Source organism: Magnolia sinica, chromosome 10 (assembly GCF_029962835.1).
Source record: "Magnolia sinica isolate HGM2019 chromosome 10, MsV1, whole genome shotgun sequence".
In the NCBI taxonomy this organism is placed as follows: Eukaryota; Viridiplantae; Streptophyta; class Magnoliopsida; order Magnoliales; family Magnoliaceae; genus Magnolia; species Magnolia sinica.
Genome location: NC_080582.1, coordinates 67965345 through 67990507, shown reverse-complemented (window position 1 = coordinate 67990507; position 25163 = coordinate 67965345). Strand labels below are relative to the sequence as shown.

General features: G+C 37.9%; 1 protein-coding gene across 5 annotated transcripts in view; it reads right to left on the bottom strand.

Annotated features, from left to right (window-relative positions):
* Positions 1-25163, bottom strand: part of LOC131216917 (adenylate kinase 5, chloroplastic) — a 70397-nt gene that overhangs the window by 37658 nt on the left and 7576 nt on the right. For 2 of the 5 annotated variants that reach the window (XM_058211532.1, XM_058211528.1), the window contains exons 3-12: positions 17850-17978; positions 17636-17770; positions 15513-15659; positions 8841-8915; positions 8657-8762; positions 7892-7944; positions 7588-7716; positions 3333-3368; positions 3186-3266; positions 2932-3070 (exon numbers count right to left, since the gene is read on the bottom strand). In XM_058211532.1, the coding sequence (XP_058067515.1) occupies positions 2932-3070; positions 3186-3266; positions 3333-3368; positions 7588-7716; positions 7892-7944; positions 8657-8762; positions 8841-8915; positions 15513-15659; positions 17636-17770; positions 17850-17978 (1030 nt within the window). The remainder of the gene's footprint in view (positions 1-2931; positions 3071-3185; positions 3267-3332; positions 3369-7587; positions 7717-7891; positions 7945-8656; positions 8763-8840; positions 8916-15512; positions 15660-17635; positions 17771-17849; positions 17979-25163) is intronic. The other 3 variants (XM_058211530.1, XM_058211529.1, XM_058211531.1) reach the window with 3 other exon arrangements.

Sequence of the window (25163 nt, the reverse complement as noted above, 5' to 3'; positions counted from 1 at the left end):
CACAGGGAAAAAAAAAACGTGTACCCATCTCTCCACTTATATGCGTCACTCAAGTCACGTTGTGCAACTCGTTGCAACTACGTCCATATCTTGTCAAGTCATTGCAACTCATCCCAAGTCTAGGCAAATTGGACTGAGTCGGGACCAATTCGTTCCATATGTCTATATAGTGGGTTACTCGTACCTCCGTCCAACCAAAACCGAATATCAAGTCGTATCAGAAGATATTTGAAACCATGTATTGGTGTGACTTTTGCACGGTAGCCCATGAAATGTGTTGTGGACCTAATGGGCAACCCAGATTGATCCATTCGACTATCCAAGTGTGCTGACATAGCTAGAGCACCAGCCTTGGACACACAAGCGCGCGCACACACACACGTGCCCTCTTGTAGTGGGCCATGAGCCCAAAAATCAGGCAATCCATGACATATCCTTGATTGCATGTGGGGCCACCTTGATGTAGTTCAAACATCAGACCCGCCAGTCCAATGTGTGCCTCCCACCTAGATGAGGGGTATCACCAAATTTCTGGCCATTCTAGCCTCATCAAGTGATTTTAGAGGTTTGAGGCATGATTTGCATTGTTCCAAATGGTGTGGCCCACCCAACTTATGTATATAATTGATTTTTGGGGAGCCCAAAGTCGTGTCATCTAAAGAAATTAATTAATGGTTAAAACAATCTCCCCATACTTAGTTTGGCAAATTTAGTAAGGTGGTCAATCAAGCAAAACATTTGATTTTTGTTTGACAAAGCAAGACTGGTACTATCGTGCATTTTCATATGTAGATGATATCATTGTTAATGACAGTTATAGTATAGGTATTTTCTGAATTAAAAATGTTCTTGTAGCAACATTTTGCATAAAGGATTTAGGTTGCCTTCAATACTTTCTAGGTATTAAGGTAACAAGATCGAATGTGGCGATAAACTTGTCGTAGTGGAAATATGTAATGGATTTATTAGAAACGACAAGTCTACTGGGGGCTAAGCCAGTTGAAACTCCCATAGATACTAATTCAAAGCTGAGTATCGATAATGGGGAACTATTTGATGATCCAAGGAGACATCCTCAGCTAGTTGGAAAATTGATCTATTTAACAATTACACAACTGGACATCACTTATCCAATCAGAGTAGTTGGTCAGTTTATGTAGCCTCCTTGCATGTCTCATATGGAGGCCTTGCTTCACATTGTTAGATATTTAATGGGAGCTCCTGACCGCGGAATTCTCTATAAGCATAACAGACATCTTAGAGTATAAGGGTTTTTTTATGCAGCCTAAGCTAGCTCTGTTAAGATCACTACAGCCTGATCATCAGAGATATACTATTCATCCAGCTAACACTATCGTGGGTCGAGCTCCTCGTTGAGCTCGCTAGGGGTCGCAGTGTTTTATATAAACCCTAGTTCATTTAGAGTAATATATAATTTGTTTTGTGTGTGTGTGTGTGTGTGTGTGTGTGTGTGTGTGTGTGTGTGAGAGAGAGAGAGAGAGAGAGAGAGAGAGTTGTCATTGTATTAAGAGTTGCTTGATGGTGGAGGTTCCTATGAGATTGTATTGTGATAATTAAGCAACATCTCACATCGCCAATAATCTAGTTTATCACAAAAGAACCAAGCACATTGAAGTTGACTGTTACTTCATCAAGGAGGTGGCTAACAAGGAACTATGCATGACTTTTGTCAAGTCCCAAGATCAAGCGACAGACATGTTCACAAAGGCTTTTAAGTTGGGCTCATCAAGATAGATTTTTTGTCAAACTAGGCATTCATGATATATATGTTCCAGCTTGAGGGAGAGTGTTGATGCATTAATGACCACACATGCGGGCCACACTAACGACCCATGAGGTCCACCGGTCAGTCATGTGGTCTACAAATAGGTTTAGGTATATATGGGCTTTGTCATTTGTTTGGGTTAGTCTTTAGGCCCATATGTCATTGTTTTATATTATCTCTAAGCAAGGGGGATATAATTGTAATTTCCATATGACTAGTGCTTGCCCTAATAATAAAAGAGAGAGGTGGGGCCATGTGGAGGAGTTGAAGCCCCCTCTCCTTCTTTTCTCCTTTCGTCTCATCTTTCTTCCTTTCTTCTTCTCTTTTCTTCATGATTAACTACAAAATAAACCAAAAGCGTTTGAGGTGTGCATCCCCCTCTCAACTAATCCCTATTGCACCCTTTGGTGTGGCCAACCTGAGTTTTAGATCAAATTGATATTTGAGCTCTAGGCCTAACATTGAGAATCACAACTGATGGATGGGTTGGATGGCAAACAAACATCATGATGGGCCTCACACAACTCGATTGTATGGAAATCTTCCATATAGCTAACTATATTCGATAATTCCCCTATATATACACACATGCACCCACACGTTGACCCACACACACACACCCACACATACACACCCACATATGCGCGCACCCACACTCACACAAGTGGGCACTCATGCAGAGAGAGAGAGAGAGAGAGAGAGAGAGAGAGAGAGAGAGAGTTGTGTTCAAAGGTTGGATTCCCTATGAAAGAATGTCATTCAAAGAAGAAAATATTGAACCATGGAATATCATGGTGAAACTACCTCAAAACAAAAGCTCACAAAAACAAAAATATTCAGAATAATCATTTTGCATAAAGTGAAATCTTTTCGTTAGAAAGAGCAGTCTTAATAATAAGACAAAACATAGAGATGAAATACAAAGTCAAATGAGCCTCCATTTTTTCTTTCAAGAATCACTCTCTAACCTGCAAACGAATCAAACACACTTGTACATATAGGTACTCAATTATAAGAAATTCCCTATTATCAGTAATTGAGAAGCAGTATATGATGTTGAAAAAGCAGACGAAATCAGAATCAACTGAATTAGATGCAAGAATAGACAACAGTAGAAGTGCAAAGCTTGGTAATTCAGTCCAAACCTATAGAACCAATGTTGATAAAGGTTCCCATAGCATCATAATCTCCCCAATCCATGAATTCCAAAATCTTTCTAGTTCCAGCTAGTTGTAATGGCATCCCAGCAAGAGCGCCTTCTCCCATTGACCCTTGGACGCAAACCTAATAATGAGAAAAGGCACCAACTTCTCTAATCAACATCAACCACTTTTCCATTAGATAATAAAACAAATACTTCATTTGAGACATGTAACTTGCCCATCTGATAACGACGTACCTTGACATGTTTTCCATCATCTGCAAATGAAAGAGCAAGCACTCGAACAAGTTCCATTAGAGTACCTATTCGATAAACATCCTGTGCACTATAAAATATGATTAACTCCTATTACATTACTATTAGTTACAATAAATGACTCTTTACCATTTCTGGGTTCAGCTCAGGGATATTGATCTCCACCTGCAAATTTGGAGTATTTGTTCATCTTAGAAGTACTCATATTCTTAGCAGCAGCATATTCACAAGTATTGATTATGCAAGGAATATGAATTCCTCCAAAGAACTCAAAAACATATTATGAATCAATACCGCAAGGAGATAATGCATGTACATAAAGATACAAGTTTTCCAGAAATTACAGTTTTACAAGTTTTAAAGAGCTAATGTCATTTTACTTATTTTTTTCCAATCAAAGAAGAAGAAGAAGAAAAAAAAAAAGTATTCATGCAGAATTGCACCGAAGGAGATGGGCATCAACACTTATGTGCAAAGACTAAAATCACTTGCTTAACATCAATAAAATAGGGAATAAAAATTTAGATCTAGAAGTCATGTGTAATAAGGTGTAATATGCCGTATGGAAATAGAATTCTTCTTGGCGAAATATCTTTCATAATAGTTATGATAGCTATGATGATGACACCCACTATATGCTTATAGTGCAGTAATATATATCCTTGGATGTAAATTTGGAATGTGTGCATGCCACATGCCTTGTGCTATATAAGGCAGCACCAAACACAGTTTGCTTACCACAGCATTTTGTGCTTATAGGCCCACATATTACTGAGATTCTAAACCTTCAATCAATGACCTGAAATTAGACAGTTTAGGAGATAATAACATAAACTCTACATTCACCAAGATCATTAGTCTGGTGATAAAAGGATTGGGTCATTCCAATATGGGAGAGGTTTACATCCCCCATCTACAGCCTAGCAAATGAATTCAAATGGTCTGGATCAATGAAAATGAATAGGAAGAAGGAAGTATTTGGATGTACCTGAAAGAAAGTGCAAGAGAATCCTCAAACAAATGGAAAGTTGAATGCGTAAGTCGACCACTTGAAAGAGAGTAATTTAGAGATATTTTTTCACAAATGTTGATTTTAATAACAGAAGCATTTTTCACAAGTGGCTTTTTCTTCTCAAAATGGCAATATTAATAGCAACTCCTCCTTATTAACTAACATTGTAATAGTAGTAATATAGTAATACTTTGCAAGATATTCAAAATTAGGGCATTGAGCATTAAAGATGATAATATTTCAGTTAGTAATTATCAGGTGTTATTTAGTCCTGTTGTAGTATATATGGGGGCTTGGCCATGAGCCTCTAAGCCTCTTATTTTATAGTTTCTTTTTATTTTCCTGTTTTATCATTTATCTTAAGGGTATTTCACATAATTCGGATATTTAGTCTTATAAATAAGAGTTGGATGTCCAATCCTAGTGCTTTCTCTCTTTCAGAAACTCTTTTATTTTACATGGAATCATAGCAAAGCAATTCCTATGGTGTCTTTTTTCTTCCATTCTTGATCTTCCTTCCTCATTCTTTCTATTCTTTTCTTCTCTCCTCTACTTCTTTTTCGTATTTATTTTCTCTCAGTTTGAGAGTCATGAGTTTTTTACTCACTGATTTGAGGTTATTCGTGAGGGCGAGACTTGCGGCTGAAGTTTTTTGGTGGCTCAGCTGTAGTGTCGCTGGATATTCTGATTTGATGGCGTGTGGCTGAAGTTGTTTTGCTGTTTTTTTCTGTCCGGTTGAAGGTGTTGCTGGATATTCTGATTCAATCAAGTTTTTTGGAATGCTTTCCTTCCAGTTTTCTCAGAAACTGGCCCACAGCCATGCCCCCATGCACACTACAAGTCCCATTATGAGCTTGTCTCTAGTATGCATTGATAATATTCTATCCTGAGGTTGGCAGCTGATACATACAGTATCCAACTGAGCAAGAAGGGATCTTCCGGAGAAAGTATAGGTACGTCCCACCTTTCAGTGATCTAGACGGTTCATCTTGTAGGTCTCATCCTGAATGCCCCATGCACCAAATTCTCTTCATCGGTCAATCTTAGGCATGTGGCTGTTGGTTTTATTTCCCAATGAACGTGAAGTGTTGGTTAAACTGTCCATTTTCTGACCACCGATTAGATAGGATAGTCCATTGAAGGGGATCATTCCACACATGTCGCATCTGTAATGGGTCCCGCCAGATCAATGGTCTTGATTGCTGAAAGGTGGGCCCTGCCTATTGAGTTGTTGGTCGAGACATAGTCTAGATTATATAACCATGGCCTCCCTTATCAGTACTGATAACATGTGTATGCTGTGGAAAAGGATGCGGACCGTGTATGATATAATTCCTCTGGGCTCTAGAGTCAATGTGAAGATTAAAGAGAGAAACTTTTCACCAAAAGAGTCAGCAGTTTCTATGTCATTGATGATGAGAATTGAATGAATGAAATCAACATGTCTCGAGGTTTGCTAGAATACATCCCAAACTTCATAAAAAGTAATCGACTTATGTAATAGACTATTAGATAGCTCTTGATTATAATCAACCTATGTAATAGTCTACTACATTGCACCTATGGAAGTTTTGTGCTCTCAACTCATTGCTGGTCCCAAGCCTGGATGATGGGGACATCACGCACACACGCACACCCCCCTATGCACGTACGCGAGGAGGACCCCACCGTCAATCTGGATCGATGACGACGTCCAGGGAGGACCTCCTAGCTAGAGGACTGCATTTTGGTCCCTTGGAGTTGACCCGATCGTCATGCGAATCCCACTATGGGTTCTCATGATTGTGGCCCACTATTCTAAACGATCTAGTACTTTGAGTTTTGGTTATTTTTGTTATTAGGAACATCATGGACGATTTAGATTGCTTTGATTAGTTGTTATTTGTGATTACTTCATCTCTAAGTAATAGGTTGCGCACATAGCGCGAGTTTTGGGGTATAAGGTTTTATTATAAATAGACACCCCTTGTAGGTTTTTTTTCATTGAATATTACAAATAAAATTCAGCGTTTTCCTACTTCTACAATTCTCTGGGCTGTGGAAATTCAATTGGGTGCGAAACTCTCCCTTCTTCGAAGGGCTAACTACCGTGGTGCGAAGCCACACCCATCCCGATTCGCCCCCATCTCCTACCATCAATATCCACCATCTCCTACGACCAACTAATCATCAAATCCATCATCCATTCGCAGAGATTCTCCCCCTTATAGCAGAATTTCGAAATATGGCCCTGCAGGAGGGCTGAAATTTCGACAGAGCACCGTGATCAAACCGATCATCCGTTTGGCCTGAAACTTGGAGGGAAGGTGGCCCACCCCTGGCCGACCAGGGCCAAGCTGGCCTTTTTCTAATTTGTGGGCCCCACACACGCGTGGGCCACCACCAGCGCACGTGCGTCAGGCGGGTTAGTTGTCCACACGTGCGGAATCGGTTCAAGGTTCTCTCTTTCCTCTCTTTCGCTCCTCTTTCACCTGATTTCCCTAACCCTAACCCTAGATTGTCCTAAATCCCTATTTCCATGCCCTTTTTAAACCCTACGGTTCCCCGAATTGAAATCCGTGAATCCCTTGGATTGGGGAAATATTTATATGCATGTGTAGATGAATTTACTCTCCTTTGAGTATTGTTTGGTCTATAATTTTTATTGATCCAGCCCTAACATGTGTAGGCCTGGACCCGCATAGATTTCCCTTGATTGAGTGCTTGACTTTATGTGGGATGTGGAATTTTGTGTGATTGTTTCTAATTTAGTATGATCTTAAGCCTGAATTTTTTTGCATATCATGTTTAATTTTCATGTCCTGCATCACCGGATAAAGTAGGGTTGCATCAGGTTGGCAACCTGTGTCAAACTTATGCCATAAGTTCCAACATGAATCCGAAGTTCCAAAGTCTAATTGAAGTTATGGCCCTTGGAGCGGAAAAGGATTCATGTAGCCAACCCTAATTAGTTGGGATAAGGCTTAGATGATGATGACGACGACGATCCATTAATTGATGGCTGTGTGACGCGTAACAGCCTTTCAGTTTCTATGTATTGGTTGTAACTCTTCTTCACTTAGTACTTACTTTAAATTGCATTCCAATCTTGTACAAACTGGATTAGTGAACAGAACTATCCTTCTTGGCAAAGCTTTCTAAACTAACAAGAATAATAAAAACACATTAAAATTCTGTCTTTTAGGATCGCTAATTTGCATTCAAATTTGATTTCAGAGCATATTATGTATAGAAGCTAGTGTGTTAAAGGGAACTTCTAATTGAAATTTTAATTGATTGCATAACAGAAATGTGCTTTATAAATCATGTTACTTCCTGCTTGGAATCGAGCAAGTTTCCAGCTTACAAAGAGTGTAAGTGGTAGTATCTGACCTTCAATCGGATTCTTCCATCCTCTACAGCCCTTTGAGTAGCTCGAAGCACATCATCATAGAAGTATTTCCTTATTTCCCTTGAATGAGGAATGTTATTCAAACGAGTAGGAATCCCTCTCCAATTATCCTGTCAAAAGATTTTTAAAATAAGAAAAAAATATCGTGCTACTAGTATGAGTGGGTGGTGGTTTCATTTTCTTCCATTTACCATATCATAGTAATCTTACTCAATTGTGAATTTTCAACGGATTAATAAAATGATGCAAACTATCCAAATTAACCAAAAAAAATACACCATATACCTGGCTTGAAGAGGTCATATTTGAAAGCATAGCATTCTCAATAGTTGCTTTGCCTAGTAAGATATAAGGGGCACCAACATCAATAAATGACAAAAACTTTAATGTTAATTAATGAACAAAAGGGTAAAAGAACTCCAAGACTGCCTCCAATCATAATGCATCTCATCCATAGTACACAAGAATAGCTACTTACCCATTCCTATTAAGGTACAATGCCCTCAAATCATATACTAAGAAATAACATACTCCCAAGGGGTGTTATAAGGAACAAACGATGAAGAGAAGTATCCAATATCACAAGAATGCCAAACAAAGAGATCCCTTTTTAAGCCCTCACCTCATTAGTTGCTAAAAGATGAGCATGATCCCCCAAATAGGTCAACTACAAGATAAGATTAATGGGCTTATGATTCAAACCTTTATCTAAGAAGATACAGCTAAAGATGATTTCTTAGAGGATACAATGTTGGCTGGAACTGGCATGTCAGTATGTCAGTCAGCAGAAAGCACGTAAATCCATGTAAGATTTTAATAAGAGATCATACATAAAATAGAAAACTGGAGTTGGTTATCAACAAATAAAGCCACATCAATTGAGGAAATGCAGAGTTGAACAAAATTCTCTAGAATACTCGTTTGAGATTCCACAAAAATTCAACTTGGATGAGTGTTTGAAATACAATTATTGTTTATCAAAATCTGATCAATAAGGTAGCCCAATGTAGAGTATAGATAAGGTATGCTTCAAGTACTTGAAGTACTTACCATGCAAGTTGTTTGATTTCCTCATCTTGACTTTATCCTCTTGGACTTGCAGCAGAAGAGAGTCTATTTCTTCAAATACCACTTCTTTTGGACGATTTCCATCAATCTATACAATTAGAATAAAATGAAAAGAGAATCAGTGACAAAAATAAAATAAAATTGATGTGATTAAAAAGATGAATACCTTATTCAACACATCCAAGTATGTTGATGAGATAGCTTCAGCATTTTTCTTATATGTCTCTAGGCGTGATTTAACCTAGCCACAAAAAAATAAATAAATAAACAAACTAAAATTAAAATTATTTTTTTTTTTTAAAAAGAGAGAGGAAAGAAAAAGAAAAAGAGAAAAAGAAGAAGAAGAAGAAGTACAAGTCGGATGCTGCATCCTAGACCCAGGAATGAATCAGAACATCATTAACTGTTTATAATGACTGAGAAAATGTTTATATTTCAGATGTTTATCTAATAGGATGTAATGCTATGTTGTCAAAAGTGTATAAACTGCTAGGTCCCCAGATGTTGTCAGATGTTAAGTGTTCGATATCATCTTACTCGTCAAACTAGTTCAAAAGAAACTTGATGTTACTCTAGAAACTACCAAAATTGGTATGTAACTAAAAAGATTTCTTGCAGAGAAGCGTTGTCATAAGTTCTATAGTTGGTTTTAGGAGATTAGGAATGAGGAAGGAAGAATTAGGGAAGAGAGAAAGAGGCTAGGGCAACTTGTGTCGTGTATGTTTGTCTATTGACACACACACACACACATGAATATATATATATATATATATATATATATATATATGTATGTATGTATATATATATATAACTTGAAAGAGACGTGCAATGCTCCATAGGAATACAAAACATACATACACACACAAACACGTTACATGTATTTCCACACTCTCCCTCAAGCTAGAGTATGGATATCGATCATGCCCAGCTTGGAATACATACAAAGAAGATGATGATCATCATCATGGATAGTTGCTCCCCCTCAAACACAACATAGCATGATACAAGATCTTCGATTGTTGGTTGTCTACAGAATGTAGCTTGAACTTTCTTCGTTCTTTGAATCTTCTCTTCAAATAGGAGGCTATAACCAAATTCAAAAACCATTGAGTCACCAACTCATCATCCACATGCAAAATCATCTCACAAACTCATGCAAAATCATCTCACAAACACATGCAAAATCATCTCACAAACACGTGCAACATTACACACTAAATGAGTGAACTACACTCACAACACTTAAGAGAATACACACATAATAGCATGTGAAGACATGTGTGCAATACTTGCAACACTATGTGAGTGAATTACACTCACAACTAACAACAACGGCCTAATAAAGGAAGAGATGATGAACGGAAAAAGAAAGCTCCACTAGTGTAAAAATCCTCCATGTCAAGTTGAGTCAAGCATTAAGTCGAACAGGTTGTGTGCAGTACTTCTAAGCATGGAACGAGAACATCAACTACAAAACCACCATCAACAGAATTCTACATAGCATTTCACAGCCCCATAACATCAGAACATGAAGGAATAAAGAAATTCTTGCAAAAACCTAAAAACAAGGGCCAACGACATCCATTTCTCAAAAAAAAAAAAAAAAAAACACGTCATAGCACATCCAAATCTCGACGAAACTTCACGATTCTTGTTTCTGGTAATTGCAAACGATCAACCACACCTGCTCCATGTGTAAAATCTATCCAAAAATCCCTCAGGAAAAAAACAATGGCACATTAAGAAAACTGAAATCTGGATTTTTTCTATTTTCTCTATTTTTGCTGAAACACCATAAAAACCTTATACAAAAATTGTAGAAACATCAACATTATTCTTTTAAAATCATTATCTTCTAGATCCCATATTTTTCTGCCTCAAAAGGACTATCCAGTTGTACCCTACAACGTCATCCATACGTACGAATAACATCAACAGTGGAGCCCACTATCATAGGCTATGATTAGGTCTCGACTATCGTATGCTTTGATACCAAGTTGGTTTTAGGAGATATGGAATGATGCATTTTATCAATGACTGGATAGTCAAATCAGACCTGTTGACATAGATACTTAATTTGAATGAAATCCATGACATGTTCTCTTTTCCTTTCTTTCATTATTTTTTCTGAGTAAAGATAATTTATTCAAAGAAGAAGAAAAAAAAAAAGGATTACAACACAGAAGGGAAACAATGATAAGGAATCATCCTTCCCTTAAGACCACTGGTAACCTTGAAACACCTTTCTACTATACCGCACAAACACTTTTGTACATAAGGCCCAAGAAATGACCATGCTTTTTGCCCTTCAAAACACTTCTCCCAGTGATTACAACTAGTTGTTGAACATTCTACTTCTTTTTTCTTTCCAGATTTCCCACAAAACTGGCCAAAGAGGACAACCTCCATACAACCCTTCCCTTTTACCTTGATGACCCTTGTTCTACCCTTCTATGAATTACCCCAATTGATTCAGGCATCAGCCAATTCATCGCATGTAACTTAATGAAACTACATCATACTTCTGTTGTAAACCACCCTACTATGAATAACCCATTTTTTCCTTGTTGCTTAGACAAAATCCACCCGTTCTTTATTATCATATGTTTTCTTCTTTAGTGGTTTAACGTTGGCACCTTGTTCAACAAGCCATCTGAACATGACCACCCTTGGCCAAATATGACCAGATTTTAACCCTGGATGCCCCAACTGTCCTGCTTCCTGCTAGATTGGATTATAAAACAATTTAACCAAAAAGCAACGCTGCATTTTGAAGCTCCATCTCCTTCAATATGCATTGTACAGATTTGGAATAAGCCTTTCCAACTTTTCCAAGTTCAGCCATCACCTTGACCCTCAAATCCCTCCTGATGACTACGGTACATCTAATTTCCTGAGATTCTGTAACATTGACTGAGCTAACTTCTTTCACAGTCACCACCCTATGCAGTCTGACAAACTGTGAGCAAAAAAAACTTTTCACAGCACTAATTATCCTCCAAAACATTACAAGTCAGCTTTTCTAGTACTAAAAACTACCCCTTTCGAGAAATAATTTCCAACCCTGAAATCGTTTCCCTTATCCTTGATTCCCTGTATTGAGATGCTCTCCAAGTGTACCATCTGACATCATGATTGCCATATTTGCTAGTGTAAGAAATTATAACATAAAAAAGGGCCCCTTTCATGTCTTCCCAAAAGACTTGTTGAAACACAATCAGGACATCATCCGATCCTGAAGCTGTCCCTCACAATTCCCAAACTGCAACCTTAAACTTCTTGCCCAATCAATCTCTTCCTCGCTTATTCTCTTGAATTGAAGGTAGTCTTAACTAAAGTCTTACCACTACCTATCCCAATAGAAGCTCAAAATAATATGCAATATCTCTTTACAAATCTCTGATCTACCATTGGTTCTTACCCCATTAAATAGCAGGCTCTGAATTCTGTTCGTTGTTACTACTGCTAACATTTACAATCCCACGGATGAATTTCACATTCTTGTCCCCCATCCTTAAGCGAAATTGCTCTCCACCTTTTCAACCACATAATTTTCTCAAGGCTGACCTTCTTTATGAGCTTCATTTTCAGCAAATTCATCAACATTTTCTTCTCAAAAGATAGTTCCTGTTTCTTACTTCCAGGCTCCAGCCCAACGTTTAGATTGCAACCAATTTTTTCTTACTTCCTCAACTGCCCCAAAATGGTTTTTGTTCCAATCCTTCAGCAAACCTATCAACTTTTTTAAACTAATCATTGTTCATGTCCAGCCAATGTTCGAAATATCAGTATCACTACAAGTTTCGCTGGCTAGGGATACGAAAACAATATCGATATCGCTGATAACCGGAAATGCAGGGGGAAACATAGGAAAAACGTTGGAATCTTCAGCGAAACTTCAGGAGATGTTAAAATTTACATATTTGCATATTTAGAAATTAAAAAATTGCAAAAGGCATGCATACATAACAAGTTTCCATTTAATGAGGCCTTAAAAGCATGTGCTGTTGTAAGAAATCAATCCAACCATCCCCTTCGGCCTATTTAACCATCCAATCTTCCATCCAAACATCCATCGATATTGTAAAATATCAACAATACATGATATTTAACAATTGGAAAGGAAACGAAAGATTGTGGTCTCAATATCTTGCATGTTGTGATATCAATAATATCGAGATATTATCAATGACAAGTTGAACACTACATACAACCATGTGGCCATGAAAAAAACTTTGGAATACTTTTTTTTTTTTTTGTAATAAACAAAAATTTGATGATATCAATACGTTGGTGATACTATTGAAATATCGTCAATATACTTATGATACAAGCATGACTTAGAATTTACATAGTTAAAAATATTGGCGATATTGATGCATTGGCAATACAAGCAACACCTATAATTTACATATTTGAAAATATTGACGATTACATTAACGGTATTGATACATTGGCGATACTTAGTGATACATTGCTAATACCTTGAATTTCTGATACTACTAGCGTTATTGGTATCGCTACCAGTGTTATCGGTATCGCTGGGTTGGAGATAAAGATAATATCAGAGATATTTCGATAATATCAGAGATAATTCGAACACTGTGTCCAGCCCACCCTTCCATCTTCATCTCTCCACAACCATTCACCCTTTCTGTGAAAACTTCCTCTTTGAGCCACACATTGGTCCCCATGTCGGCCACAGAGCTCTACACTCTTAGGTAACCGACCTCCATAGTCCATTCTCTCTACCTTCAGCTTTCGTCAGTCCTTTAGAATACAATATTGGTATGGCTTAATGCAAATGTAGCCCATCTAGGAAACCTTTTGATGTAGGGACATGTGATGACCTAACCCTAGATGCATGTATAATCAGGTTAAAGAATGTTCAAATAAATACATGAATCAACTAACCATTTCCAATCAAAGGAATTAGGTAAATTGCAACACAAAGATGAGGTCATTCCATCAGGATCATGCCCCTTAGCATAAAATCGCGTAAACAGTAAAAAGGGAGGACCTAGGGATCTGAGGATATCCCAGATCTAGCATAATTCAGTCCACGGTCAAGTTTGGATCTGATTCTACTGACTAACCATCACTCTTTTCCGTTCAAACTAGAAAGGGGGTATCCAGCAATGAACGAAAGGGGTGAAGAATGAAGGGTTTGAGATGAAGAAAGTACGGGTCCTTTTGTCATCAAAAGAAAAGGAGGATGATTCTTACCTTTTCCTGCACCTCGAAGATCTAGAAAGAATAAAACCTGAAATCGGGGTGGAATCCTCAACACCCAAGGGTCAATCCTGAAACCCTAATCTCTTAAATAAAGAGGAAAAAAAGAGATGAATTTTTATTCATTCAAGAATAATGAAAATAAGGTTTCTCACAACGTATATATAAGCTATGGAAAAAGTAAAAGTGCACTAAAGCCCCTGAAAACAAGAAAAATAACAAAAAAAGACGAAAAAAATAAAGAAAGTGCAATAAAGCACCGGAAACAAGAAAAAAGAACAAAAACACATAAAAGTAAAACACCCGTGTGGTAGGGTGTGAAATCTGACCCATGAATCTATGGTCAGGGTGCGGTCATGCCGCTCCTGCACTCGTAGCGCATCAAAAAATGGGTCCGATGGACCCAACATCCATCCATATCAACTCCTCCGCTCCGGTACTCTGTCGGTGACGCCTCCTCTGGTACACTCTAAAGGGTGCACCACTGATATCCGCATCACCTTTTCAACTATTACTCTTGCTTCGACAGATTTTGACAATTGTATGCAATTATTGTTTGGATTTTTGAGGTCAAAGACAGGAAGAACTTGGAGAATTTTGCAAAACTGCCATAATAATTGGAACAGGCACTGTTATGCATTGAACACAGAGAAGTGTGAGTGAAGAACAAATCCAAGTTACAACACCTTCCAACATTTTTTATTTTTTATTTGGTTGCTAGGAAAATTTGGCCTTCCAACATTGATTCAATTGCATTTTGATCAAAAGGTATGCATTCATGAAATCTGAAACATAAATGTTGCACTAGATTTCAATATTTCTCTACTAAAATATCAACTATTGTGTGCCCAACTTAATTTTGAGATAGTTTTGTATTTTCAATAAGTCAACCTAACAGCCTCTGCATTTTCTTCATTGTGGTTGTAGAGAATCAATTGGCCAAAGTATGCTAACCATTTGATCTACGACCAGATGCAACTAACAGGCTACAAATTCAACTAGCCGAATTTGGATAGGATCATAACTCTGGACATCCAGTCCACTCCACCCATCATAGACCACCATTAATGATCATATACAACTATTTACATCACAGCCTACGGTGCATGTGAACAGTCCAATATTCAATCTGGACCACACATTCAGTCAATCCCACTCTTCATACGCCAACATGGCAAAATTACAAATTGGATGATCCTAACCATCTAACAAGGTTTTTCACAGTTACAACCAGCCACCATCCAAACCATTGATTGGATGGTTAGCATTGTCTGATGGAAATGATTTTTGAGAATCGTGAGTAATCCAAGGTGGAAGCCACCAAAAAGATGATTCAAATAATGAGGGGACCTACTTTTCTTTGAACTATTTTGATCATCCTTTTTGCATGCTATTGATCCAATGGTCATTCAATTTTCATCATCCATTTTGCAAGGTCATCTGCATTTAGTGGGCTGGACAATACGTCCAAATACAGACAGTTGTACCTAGGGTATGTTCAAGTAGTTGCATTTGGCCTTTACTAATGATGCAGTCCACATGGATGGTTTTAACATAATTGACGGTCAGACCCTCACATCAAATGGAAATGAGGGATTAGAAATACTTTTTCCTGAGTGTCATCCGCACGTGTAACAAGTCTTGCATTGATTTCTTCCGTCTCTGGAGGGAAATTTTTAAGATGGTAAATTTTCCCAGTGACTGGATCCAACCTTCTTCCAACACATCTGTCGATTAGAACTTCATCAGGAACCTGAAATGTAAACACACAAAATTTCTGTTAAAAAAAAATCAATACTAGAAAGTTCGCTGAGGCTAATAACAATGTTTTAAACAAGAAGCAGCTGTGGGGATGAAGCTAAACAGATAGAATAAATAGATCCACATGTACAATTAAATTCTTATGAACAAAAAGCTAAATCCAATCGGTGTCATCAAGAGGTGTCCTCTTAGCATTGATAATACACACCTGACATGAAATAAAGTAATAAATTATGTTACCTGATGGCCTACTGCATAGGCAAGGATCAAGTATTACACATTATATAAATTTCAAAATGTCAAGATATAGTTATGGCACGATTTGTTATAACTCACAAGTACTATCATGTTAAAATAGCCAATCAACAATATCTGAAGCTGAGTTCATAGAGCAATTGGTGAACTCCACTCTAAATGCTGAATGACTTGTACATCTAGAGTTCAAAACCTAAGAAAATCTGGTAAGGCTTAGGAAAGGGGATCCCTTTTTCTTGTCTGAGGATCCACATTATCGTGTCGGGTACTCTGGTCTTTTGAAGGATCCAACCATCACACTGATATTTCTTTTTCTATCAGTAATCACACTAACGAATATCAACCAAACATTTACCGGTAAGCATGAAAAGCGATGCCTAAACCCATGTAACTTGGAGATGGACATGTGTATCAGTTTTGGGGAGTAACACATGTTAGACAAGGGGAAACATCAAGACAATCCACAGAAATACATAATGATATTGGAAAATGTATTATTACATTGGTTTGGTTCCCAAATGCATAAGATGGAAAAATATATCCACATATCTATAGGTAAGCTAAAATTTTAAAAATATTAGTTGTGTGTAAATATCGTTAAAATATAAGAACTAGAGATAAATTAAGGTTTTTCTTTTTCCCTAATATTCATGTCAACGTGCCCACACAGGTGTTGGACATGGCAGTTCTCAATGTCAGAGACCGAAATGTCCTTGTTACAGGCTTGCACGTGTTGAGACTAATGGCACATAATGGAGCATTCAATGATCATCACTGAGCTTGTAGCTAAAGCATGTTAAGTAGCGAGAACCCCATCACTTGGAAGAGCAAGAAACAGGGGCTTACTGCTTATTCCAGTGTTGAAGAAGAAGACAGGAATTGCCTCAGCCACATGCCCATCAGTTGGCTGAAGACTTCTTTTTATAAATTTGGCATTGAGACTCCATCTAGCCTGGATCTCTTCAGGCTATATTGTGAGCACCATCCACATTTACAGTCATGTCATTAGTGAAGAAGTGAAAAGTGACCTTATCATTCTATCCCATATTGCAGTATGCATCAAGACACTGACATATCACAGAGTTTCTTTGTCTGGACCAGCATAAATACCACCTGGGCAAATCTTTGACCACTAATCTCTTCTATCAAGTGGGAGGGAGAGTACTGAAGGATTTTTGGCTGTTGCAATCACCAAAAAATATGTAGAATTATGTAATGCTCCAAGACTCTCCTTCATTCCTTTTATTGTCTTTAGGCTAGGAGCATCCTTTTCCAATATACTGTACAATGAAAAATCTAAACCCAAAAGAAGAAAATTCAAGCAAGATACTCTTTGGTGACTTCCGTCCATCTGCATCCCTCTCCATTTCAAATCCTTTTGCAGTATCTGTGTGACTCTTAATACCATCAAATTGCTCCTACAGAGATGATGATGCCTATCACTATGTCATTTCTTTTATCAGCTCCAAATCTCAATGATTGAAGATTAACACATAAAAGCTCAAAACAATCATAGAAACAAATTTCATGTGTTGTTCTGATTCTTCGAATGAATAGTGACTGGTGATCAAGCAAAATGGTTTTTGGTGAGTGATGCATGCTCTTGCAAAATATAAATAACTAGGATCAACATGTTTCAAACAATTTCCTGGCACTGGATCAACATCCACAAACTTATCAAGCAAAAATAACAAATAGATTGTAATAACATACATGTAACACTATATATATGTCCGGTCTAATCTTGATTCTTTCAAGGCTTTGTGCTTGGGAGGAACTTCGTGGGTAACCATCAAGAAGCCACCCTTTCTCTTTTGCATCTTGCCGTGACAATCTTGATGTCACAATCTATGAAATAAAACAGATAGTTACTTTAGTGAATTGCTTGAAAAGAAAGATCACACAAGAGAGTGGAAGTGGGTCGTACAGCTGTGACAATTTCATCTGGAACCAGAAGGCCGTTCTCCATATATTCTTTTGCTTTATTTCCAATTTCTGTCCCGGATGATACTTCAGCTCTTAAAAGATCTCCAGTAGATATGTGAATCAATCCATACTAAGAACCAAAAGCATTGATCAGGCCAACCAAGAACTATTTCCTAGCATTAGAAAATATAAACAAGGAGGAGAAAAAAAGTTAATAATAAAATAAGAATTCAAAGAATAAAGGTCAAACTAACACCATTGCCTATAATTCGCACTTTGATGCACACAACTGACTAAGATAGTGAGAAGACAAGTCAGACAAAATAGAGTAAAGCAGATAATCACAGGACTGCTTGAATAAACCAACCGCATCCACAAGACATTGACTATGAAGACACTCAGCCATTTGCTTATACCATTTAGCAAATGTCTCGTCAAAAAAAGACAAACTACAAAGTCATAAAATTTCCTTACAGATGTAGATATAAACAAGATGTAGACCATATGTGAAGTCAAAGGGATCCTCCATATACAATTCATAAAAGATGCTACCAATTAATAGTGCATGTTGAAAATAGTATCCAAACATGCCATCTTATAGTTCCTTCAAGAGTTCAGAACCTACATCATCAGTTTGGCTGTGTACAATATCTCTCAATATGGGCCTGACTTTTAATTATAGTATTCTGTAGATGAACAGTTTGTAAGATTTTTCCACGTGGTCGTACTGATAACTCCTCACATACAGCTTGACAAAATCAGAGTAGACAAAAATCCCGTACTTTTTTTTTTCGAAAGGTAAAACTACCAGGGATTGAACCCTGAATCACTCACACACACTACACTATCTCTACCAGCTCATCCAATGAGTGGGAGACTTAATATAATACTCTGCACAAACTCTAGGGGCCTGATAACTCTTCAGCTAGGGAGAGAGATGCCTAAGATTCTTAATATTATATAGTTCTGTACAGATTCTAGGATGCCTAAGAACTCTTCAGCTAGGGAGAGATATGCTTAAGATGCTAAACACATGATCACTCTGATAAGCTAGATAGAATTGGTGTTCGAAGTATCAGTATCACTACAAGTTTCGCTGGATGGGGATACTGAAGTAATACCATTATCACTGATAATATCGTCGTTTCCAGAAATGGGGGGAAACATTGGGAAACGGTGGAATTTTTCAGTGAAACTTAAGGAGATGCTAAAATACACATATTTGCATATTTAATAATCAAATAATAGTGAAAAAGATGCATATTTGCATATTTATAAATCAAATAAGTTTCCCTTTAATGGGGCCAAAAAGCATGTATTGTTGACTCAAGAAACATTGGGGAAACATGCAACGTTGTCAAATGGCATAAGTGATCCTGTGCGTCACAACTTTTTTTATGCAATCACACAATCGCATAAGAGATCGCACAACTTTTTTTATGCGATCACACAATCGCATAAGTTTCAAACATGGGGAAAATTGTGGATCCATCCATTCATCCATGCACTTACATACATACAAACACACATGCATGACCCATCCATCCATCCATCCATGCATGTGTGCACACACATACACACATCCATCCATCCATCCATCCATCCAACCAACCAACCATACATACATACATACATGCATATATACACACACATACAAATATGCATTTCATCATACAACCATGCACCCATTAAAAAATTGAAACAAAAATTTTTTTAATAAACAGATTTTTGGCAATATTGATACATTGGCGATATTATCAAAATCGCCAATACACTTGCAATATAAGCGACACTGGGAATTTACACAGTCGAAAATATTGGTGATACGTTGGCGATATCAATACATTGGCGATACAAGAGATACTTCGAATTTACACAATCGAAAATATTGGCGATACGTTGGTGACATCGATATATTGGCAATACTTAGCGAAATATTGCTAATACCTAGAATTTCTGATAGCACCAATATTATTAGTATCACTACTAGTGTTATCAATATCACCAAGCTAGAGATAGGGAAAATATCGGGGATACTCCAAACAATGGATAGAATCACGAGAAAAATATTAAGGGACACAAAGGGATGATAGGATATTAAGGTAATGGAACCAAAGAGTGAAGGATAGGTAAGGAGAAATGACAGAACCAGCACAAAAATATAATGGAAGGGTCACGAAGTGGAAGGGCACCACAATTAATGGGGAAAAAAAATAGAAACTAATTTGTGAAACTTCTCGCTCGAATGCCGCTCTAAAGAGATTAAAAAAACAAGCATAACAAGTAGAAACTGACTAAGTGAGGTAGAAATAACCAACATAATTGGTAAAACTGAATAATAATTTGAATGAAAATTATAGCGTGATTGATAAAAGAGGGAGAAAAAGAAAAGAGGAGAAAGAATAAAAGGAGGAAGAAAAAAGGTGAGATTAGGGTTCACATCACCCTTCTCGCTTGTTTATTAACACGGTTTCAATAATTACAATAATGTCGTCAGTAACAAAAGCAAGAATACCCATTATGTCCCAAATATAGATGAGCTGTATATGCGCCATAGTACAGCCCGTGTCCAACAACACTCCCCCTTAAGCTAGAACATATATATCATGAATGCCCAGCTTGACAAAGAAACAATCTAGTTGAGTACAACTTAGAGCTTTCGTGAACATATTTGCCAGTTGATCTTGAGACGACGAACAACATGCAAATTTCCTTACTAGTAACTTTCTCCCGAATGAAGTGGTAGTCAACCTTAATGTGCTTAGTCCTCTCATGATAGATAGCGTTGTGGGTAGTATAAAAGGCTGCTTGCTTATCACAATACAACCTCATGGGAACCTCAAATATAAACCTAAGTTCGCATATTAATGCCTTGTCAAATGAGTTCAAATGTCGCATGCATCATTGTCCTGTATTTTGCATCAATAATTAGATGAGCCATAACACTTCACTTCTTAATTTTCCAATTAATAAGGTTGTCACTTATAAAAGTATTGTAGCCGGATGTAAATTGTCTATCAAATGGAGAACCAGCCCAATATGCATTAGAATATCCTTCCACTCAAAGATGGTCATTCCACTTGTATAGGATACCACAACCTAGAGCTCCCTTTAAATACCTGAGGATACGAAAAACAACCTCCATATGAGGGACCCAAGGAGTGCATAAATTGACTAATCACATTGATAAGATATATAATATCAAGTTAGGTAATTGTTAGATTAATCAATTTTCCAATAGTCGATAATATCTCCCTATATCGTCAATTAACTCACCCCAATCCACACTAAGTTTTTTTTTTTATATCTATGAGAGTTTCAACGGGCTTGGCTCCTAGAAGACCTATCTCATCCAGTATATACATTACACATTTTCGTTGTGACGGGTTGATGTCCACCTTGGACCTGGCCACCTCAATGCCCAAGAAATACCGAAGACAACCCAAGTCCTTCGTATAGAAATGTTGTTGTAAGAATTTATTCAACTTGTCAATGCATGTACTATCATTGCATGTCACAATGATGTTGTCTACATATACAACCAATACAATAGTTGCATGTCTCACTTCTCTTACAAAAACAGTATGGTCGGCTTGGCTACATTTCATCCCGAATTCGAACATCACCTACTAAACTTGTTGAAACAAGCTCTTGGAGGTTGTTTCAACCCATAAACTGATTTCTAAAACAGCATACCTTATTTGACTCCCCCTAACCAACAAGCCCAAGCGGTTATCCATGTGAACTTCTTCAACCAAATCTCCATGAAGAAAAGCATTCTTTACATTAAGCGAATATAGCGGCAATCCAAATTTGCAGCAACGAAAACAACCACAGGTACCAAATGAAGCTTTGTCGTAGGTGAGAAGGTCTCTGAATAGTCGACTCCAAGAGTTTGAGAGTACCCTTTGGCAACCAATTGAGCTTTTAAATGATCCACTGAACCATCAGGATTGTATTTTACCGTATACAACCATATGCTCCCTATTACACACTTTTTAGCAGGTAATTCAATTGATGTCCAAGTTTGATTCTAATATAATGCACCCATCTCTTCTTCCATTGTTCATTTTCACCCATCACAACTCAAAGCCTCCTAGAAAGCACAAGGAATAGACGCAGATGACAGAGACAAAGCAAATTGTCAAAATGAATGAGATAAACCATTGAACGAAACAAAATTAGAAATGGGATGTCGAGTATATGAATGGATACCCTTACAAAGAATAATAAATAAATTACATTCATCTGATGGTGTAGGAAAGGACTCAAAAGAATGATGATTTTCTGGCAGATCACGAGGATTGGTAGAAGTCACGCTCGTATCTACTCCATCTCCATGTTTGGAATGTCTGAAGTAAACCTGTAAAAGACCAATCATGTTGCACGAACATCTCCCCAACTCTAATAGTAGTATCAGGTACAATGGGAAGAGTAGTTATGAAGCTCCCTTCAAATTGTAAAGACTTTACTTCCTTAGAGAAATATGGAGTTTGATCAAAGAATGTGACATCAGCTAACACATAACGTCTGCAGCAGACGGGATTATAACATTTGTATCTCCATTGGTTACAAGAGTAGCCAAGAAAAATACACTTGATAGCCCTTGGTTCAAACTTATCATGAAAATGATCAAGTTGATGCACGAAACATACATAACAGAACACCTTTGGAAGAATAGAGTAAAAAGGAACTTAATGACATGAGATAGAGAAGGGTGACTTTCCATCTAGGACAGATGAAGGCACCTAATATATTAGGTAGCATGCAGTTAAGATTGCATCACTCCAAAATAATTTCGGAACCTTTTTATTCAACAACAATGCTCTAGCAACCTTAAGTAAATGACGGCTCTTACGTCCTGCTACCTCATTTTGTTATGGGGTGTGTGCACATGAAATTTTGTGAATATGCCATGTGATGAAAGATATGAGTTAAAGTCATGAAATAAATATTCCCTAGCATTATTTGAATGTAGGACACAAACCCTAGAATTGAATTGAATTGAACTTGTGTTTCCATAGAAAATTCTTTAAAATAAGAAAACACTTCTGACAAATCTTTCATTAAATATAAACATGTCATACAAGAATAATCATTCACAAAAATAACAAAGCACTTGAAGGCAAATAAACTAGTAAGATTACTCGACCCCAATATCAGAATGTACTAAATAAAAAAAGTTTATCATTTCTCTTGTCCACACAAGGAAGAAATGACATTGTACGGTGCTTACTCAACTAACAAGCTTCACACTCTAATCTGGACACATAAAACAACGATGGAACTAGACTCTTAAAACTATTTAGGGAGGGATGACGAAGCCTCGAATACCACTAATGTGGAGAGATATCTATCCGCAATACAACTCCAATTATTTCACTATCAAGGTAATAGAGACCATCCACTTGATGCCTCCACCAATCATCTTCCCCGTCTTTAGATCCTAGAAATCAAAAATCACAATAAGAAGGATAAAATGTGTGATAGAACAATTTAAGGATTTGGTTTTCTTACTCACAGAAAATAAACTCAAAGGAAATTTAGTGTAAGACCCGACCCGAGTTCATGTGTGTGCATGTGTGTGTGTAGGTATGCATTTCGTTTATCATGATCCCGCGGTCCTACCGGTCGAATCCCGGCGACCCGTGACCCTCGGATAGTGTTTGCGGTCATCCTTAAGTCCGGTCATGAAAACCTGACTTGGATCGAGCCGAAACCTGTGTCATCTTGTCCGCTTCGTCGTTGCGGTTCCGATGCCACGTCTTGCACGTCCATCCAACGTGTAGATCATAAGTTGTGTGCATTTCATTTTCTAGCCCTTGATCATGGTCATGTGGCCCACCTAGTGAGGAGAGCACATTTTTCAAGGTGGCCCACTCCCTTTTTGGTGCAATTTCCAACAAACACCACACACACTCCCTAGAGTTCCATCTCACACACCACCTACCCTTAAACACCACCCACAAGCCTACTAACCTACTAAACCTACAACTTTGGTTGTAACTCCCTACTTGCAATCATCTTCCCTCTCTAATCAAGGTAAGGAAGCAATCATTACCTAGCTTAAAAGAGATTTCTCTCTCTTTCTCTCTACTCCTCTCTCTTCTCTCCCTCTCATTTTCTTCTTCCAAGCAATAGAGGGGTGGGACGTCCACCCCATTCCAGCCCCAATCCCATCTCATCCCTTCCAAATCCCATCTCATCCCTTGATCCATCACCCTTGGTGCACTAGGAGCAAGGAGGTCTAAGATTGGAGCAATCTAAGGTGGGTGTGTTCCTAGGATTTAGAACTTTCATCTTTACATTCTTAGATCTCTTTTCTTTCATATGGGAAGTGTAGGACCCACCAATCAATGGTGGAGATCCTACATCATCCCTTAGTTGTGGCCAAATGGCCTCTTTAGTGCATGCATGCCCATGCATGGGGTTTTCCCCTCTATAAGCCCCATCATGGAGGATTATTTGTATTTCATCATCTGATAGGTCATCTAGACCTTAGAATCATGGTTGGGATGGCATCCCAACCATTGATCTTGAATCTAGGACATGCATGTGGTGGATCTTTGTTGTAACATATAAACAAATGGAATGTATGGTGTGATTGATGAAGGAGAGGGCCTCAACGTGGTGGAGCCCCTCCTCTTATGGCCGATTCTTCATTTTTCTTTTATGATAGAATTCTGATCTTGCATGTGTGGCCCACCGTGTGGGTCCACAAAAATCCAGACCATCCATGAAGCTTGGACGCCCATAACGGTCCATCCTTGAACATGTGGCCCTAAAATTCATCTTAATGGGGCACATGCAAAGGGTATTTAAGGATGGGGAAGGTCTGGACATTTGTGGGGCCCACTAGGGTGGTCCACAACATAAATTCCTAGGGTTAAATCCCATGACAAATGATGTTTATATTTTATTTCCTTCAATTACTTGTTGTTGTCCCAATCTGTCTGGACAAATTTTTTGGCCAACTTGAGGCCAGGATTTGGGGCTTTTGGTAGGGAATTTTGTACCAAGTGGAATATGATTTTTGAAGGTACATATCCCACCTATAAGTATGCCAAATTTCAGCCTCAACTGACCCCATTTGGGTCCCCAAAAGGGTGGGCCAATATGGGTACCTTGCTGGATTTTCTGCTGTAATTCCAGCAAGGTTACAATTTGGAAACTCAAAATTTTAAAATAGTTTCTGATCAGGTGGGCCACCTTGGTGGACCCTACCTTGTACTACATATATATGGGAAGATCGAAATCCAATTTCCCCAATTTTTAGACACCCTGGGCCCACCCCATTGGGTGCTCAATCATAGTC